Source organism: Octodon degus, unplaced genomic scaffold (genome assembly GCF_000260255.1).
Source record: "Octodon degus isolate 3935 unplaced genomic scaffold, OctDeg1.0 scaffold00295, whole genome shotgun sequence".
NCBI classification, from domain to species: Eukaryota; Metazoa; Chordata; class Mammalia; order Rodentia; family Octodontidae; genus Octodon; species Octodon degus.
In genome coordinates, this window is record NW_004524871.1 from 636,316 (window position 1) to 641,294 (window position 4,979).

General features: G+C 45.6%; 1 protein-coding gene across 1 annotated transcript in view; it reads right to left on the reverse strand.

Moving 5' to 3' along the window:
• Nucleotides 1–4,979, reverse strand: part of Cep192 (centrosomal protein 192) — a 78,281-nt gene that overhangs the window by 66,548 nt on the left and 6,754 nt on the right. Inside the window, exons 2-3 of the mRNA XM_023707485.1 lie at nt 2,741–2,908; nt 234–356 (exon numbers count right to left, since the gene is read on the reverse strand). Coding sequence (XP_023563253.1) covers nt 234–356; nt 2,741–2,904 — 287 coding nt within the window. The 5' untranslated portion in view covers nt 2,905–2,908. The remainder of the gene's footprint in view (nt 1–233; nt 357–2,740; nt 2,909–4,979) is intronic.

The following is a 4,979-nucleotide window of genomic DNA, read 5'->3' on the forward strand; positions in this document are numbered from 1 at the left end:
GGCCCCTGTAACAGTGTCTTTCAGCGAATGGGGTCACCGGAGTTTACAATCTCCTTAATAATTTTGTTTTCTACTTTTTTTCAGTGAGCACATATTACTCTGAGTCAGGAAAAAAAAAGTTTCAAGGGGCTAAAAAAGGTATTAAGAATGTATGAAGAAAGCCAAAATGCCTAGACCTGATCAGATACACTAACTGACTCCACATAATACAGCCTAGGACAGCATGGACTTACTCCTCATCCTGGAAGCTGAGCTGCACCCTCTCCCGGGCTTCAGCGTCACCGCAGCAACTGGCAGACAACTCAGATGGACCGGAAAACCTCCCCTCTAAGTAGGACGCCTGGATAGCAGGACACCTGCACAGAATTACTAAGAATTAAATCATGTTTAAAATTCACCAACCAGAAATCACACAGGGGAGAAACCCTATGTACTGTTCTGTATGGGAAAGCTTTTAGCACGTTGTTATAAAATATATGAAAAAAATCCACACAGAAGAAACTCTATGTACATAAACAATATGAAAACACTGTTAGTAAACACAAATAACGCAAAACATGTGAGAAAACTCACGCTGTGGAGAAACTGTATATAAGCAGTGTAGTAGAAAGTTTTTAGGGCTGCAAGAACAGCCAACATCTTGACCGCAGCCTCTCAAGGTCAGTGAAGACTCAGGACATAGGAGAACCTATACTGTAACATCCTGTAACTCAGTTGTGTCCCAAATTTTCTAATCAAGGAGATTATGGGGCCACAGAGCAACATGATCGATGACATAGAGTGTGCCTAAGGAGTCACCTGGGGGGAAAACATTCTCTCAGGCTTTCACAGAGAGCAAATTTGTCAAGTAGTGGCCGTGACTCATCCACATGGCTGATACTGACAAAGGATCTGCAACTTGCAGTACAGGGTTATGGGATAAATCCTGAGGGTACTTGACTGACCTTATCAGATACAAAAGTTATATCTTGCTTTATCTTGGTCTTAACTATCCAGCAGAAAAGTATAAAAACAAGGTATACAAAGTAAAGCCATATTAATATGCTGAGCTGTGAAAGGCTCAAGTCAACAACTTCTGCGGATAACCCACTACTATTGTGGATTGCTGGACTGTGTTGGATTGTTTTGCTGAATTCACACACCTATAGTACTTAAATGTCAACGGAACACCCATTTCTGATAGGACTAAACAAAAAAAGGGGATACAAAAAAAGGACCATTTTGTATCTGTATATGCAGAATAGTTAGGATAGATATACAGCTACTTTCGTTTAATTCAATGAGAAGAAAGATTTGTACTAATAGTGATTGGACAGGATATCCTTTCTGCATTTTGTACTATGGATAACGACTAAAAAGATAACAATGTACAATGTATTAATTATTGACACTGTCCTATTAATCAGTTTTGAAACTGTCTTATTACTATTTGTTTCTTAATAAAATGAAAAAAGAAAGCTTTTAGTACAATTATTGTAAATACACGAAAGAATTAACAAACGGGAGAAACTGTATGAAAGCAATGTTGAAGAGCTTTTAGCATACAACGTTATTGTAAAGTACAAGAAAGAATTCACACTGGGGTGAAGCCCTGTGTATTTAGGCAATGTACAAAAGCTTTCAGTACACAAGGTTATTATAAGATACATGAAGGAACTTTAAAAAAAATCACTAACCAGCAAGGAAAAAGGACAAATAGCACACCCAGTGTTCAAAGCAACTACCTTCTGTGCTAAGCCCCAGAGACTGCATGGCAACAGAGAAATGATCTGCATCCACACCGTCACGGACACCTTAGAGCAGAAGAGAGGAGCAGCCTCTTTCTGCCAAAGGTAAGGATGGTGACCCTCATCGTACAGCTAAAGGAGGGAGAGGAGGAGAGGCAGGTACTGACCCGCCCACAAGGCCGTAGGATCTGGACACAGCACATTTGGAGTGATGTAAATAATGGTTAATTTAACCCACCACCTATCTGGTTATAAAACTAGAGTAAGAATAGTGAGGAAAATAAAGGTTGGTTTAGTCTACGAAAGAGAAACCTGATTGGGAGAACTCGGGGTTACCAGAAAACGTTGGGTCAGTTCAGGAACATGGACGGGGGTAGGCAGGAGGAAGAAGAGAGCCACACCAGCCCAGGGCAGAGCAACCCAGAATGGAAGAAGTACAAAGCAGGGGCTGGGAAGATAACTCAGTAGAACAAGCGCTTGCCTGGCAAGGGCAAAGGCCTGAGTTCAATCCCGGGTTCTGCCAAAAGAAGAAAAGAAGTACAAAACAGGTCTGCACAACTCTAAACACACAGGGACCAAACAGGGTGAGGTGGCACATGCCTGTAATTCCAGAGTTTAGGAGGCTGAAAACATGAGGATCACTATGAGTCCAATCTGTGTAGCGAGACCCTGTACTGAATATAGAAATAATAATAATAAATAAATAAATAAAAAACACACAGGGACCCCATGCCACAGCCACAAGACTGGCTATAGGAGCCACCAGTAGGTCACCCTTAGCAGGCAGTTCATGAGCCTCCTCGTGGAGCTATAAATGGACCCAGGGTCTCTTCCAAGGCTACCATCTTCTGAAATATGTAACACTAACGCAGGTACAACCAGGAAGGTGAGAGAGAGGAAAGAATGACGGAGAAGCAGAGTGAGAGGAAAACCAAGTACCAGTGCTCCCAGGCCTGACTCTGGTCCTGCAGACACCGCAGCTCACCGGGCAAGAGCAGAGGTGGGTATCTCACCTGTTATCAGTGCTGGCTCTATTCCTGGCGAGTGTGGAAACAGCAACAGGCAGCCCAAGGTTTGAAGAAAGAGTGACATCATCCAATATCCCACTGTTGCCGAGTAACGAATTGGGCAGAAAATCTGGAAACGACTCTTCTGCTATGCCTCGAAAATCTCCCATCTCACTGCAACAACAAAAGCTTTTTTTTGTTTGTTTGTTTGAGACAGGGTCTCCCTACTCAGTTTGGGCTGGCCTTGTGCTCATTTTTTGTAGCCCCCCATGCTGATCTCGAACTGGTAGCAATCCTCCTGTCTCAAGATCCCAAGTGCTGAGATTTCAGGCGTGTGCCACCATGCCTGGTTCTGGGTCAGTCAGAGCATGATGGTTCTGGGATCAAATTTGGGGACCTTGTGCTTGCCAGAGAGGTACTCAGGCCTCTGAGCTATCTCCCCAGCCCCAAAAACATTTTTAGAAATAAATACTATACAAAACCCTTCCCAGTGGCTAAACACAAACTTTAATAATCTTAGAAAATAATCTTAGGAAACAGTTTTGATTTTTTTCCCCAACATCCCTATGACAGAACATTATATGAAAATACCCTGGAGTAAAGAAAGTCCCAGAATGCCTTGCTGCTTTATAGCTGAGAGAAGACACCCAACAGCAAACTGATTGTCTTATCATTAGGACTGATACAATCAACCCTGAGTAAGACTGGTAAGAATAAGACTGTTCCAACAGATTTCAGGTAGTACAGACTAATTTAATTATTCAGCAAAGTAGAAAAATCCGAAGACCACTAAGGACTGATCACCTCTCCACTCTGCACCTGGCCCAACCCCTTCTCAAGGCTCCAACAATCACTCCAGCAGGGCCTCTCTTCCACAAACGGCCCTCCCCTGCACCTCTTCCCATGCTGAGTGCACCGTCAGCTGTCTAAGTCCTGCACTCATCCCTGTCAGGCTTCAGGTCACCGCAACAGGGCTGATTAACCCCACACTCACTTCCCTGCTGCCAGGCCCTAAACTACCTTACCCTAACAATGCACAAGATACATATTCTTTCACTCGACCTCAAGATGCAGCTGCCAGCTTTCCTCTCACCAGCTGCTTCTCTCCTCAGTATCTCCTGGGCCTCCCCACAGTGAAGGCTCAGGGTGCTCCAAGTCCTCCCTCCTTCCCGCCTAACCTTGTGCCACACTACTGGCAGTGTCAGAGCACCAAATACTGAAAGAGAGCTGCAGCTCTAGTCTGGGATTCTCCCCTAAACTTCAGATACTCAACTGCTTCACTTAGACACTTAACAGGCTCCTAAAACTCATTTTTGTTTCAGACAGGGTCTCACTATGTAGTTCAGATTGGCCTTCAACTCACTACATACTCACCTGTTACTGAGCTGTCAACTGCTCTCCTGGCCCAGCCTCCTGCGAGTTAAAACTATAGATGTGCACCACCACGTCTGTGCACACAACTTAAACCTCAACGGCACCTGCTTCCACTCCCAGGAAAATGACAACCACAACACCCACCTGCTAAAACAAACACTGGCTATCACTGGCCTCCTCGGCTCCCAAAGGCTATACTTTAAGGAGCATTCAGAGCTACCAGGTCTCAGACCCTCCACTGCCACCTCCTGCCGAGCTGCTTCCAGCTTCAGGGAAACAGATCATTGCCCTTGCTCACACACCCTGCCACACACCCCACACCTCCACCACCGCTGCAGTGCTGGGTTTCCCACAGCACTGGGGTGAGTCCTGACAGCCCGGGGTGGCAGGTGTCCCTGACCTGGTCTTCTCCGTGTTGCTCAAGTGCCTGCTGTCCCTCAGAAGTGTCAGGCAGGTGCTGCCCAGGTGGAGGCTCCAGGTATATACTCTCCTTCCACACCCAGAGCTCTGCACAGGTCCCAACCCAGCCTTGCAGCACTGATCGCCAGTCAGCAGCTAGGTGCTCATCTCTTCATCTGTTCCCCAATACAAGTTCTGTCAGTTTGGTAATTTACCACTGCCCCCCAGAACAGTGCTAGTACAGATGCATCTGCTGGGTGAAGGATGGACAAATGTTTTCAAACTACATCAATACACAGCACAGCATCACCATCTTTAAGTCAGTAAGTACCTCCTCCTAGGCATTTCCCTCTCTTACATATTTCTTACTAGCCTCCCTGCTGGATCTCTGTAAACATGCTCAAAACTGTAGGGAGCTTCGTGTAGCCGCTCCCTAGGATGGCGCCGGTTTCCACCTTCCACCCCCTCAAGG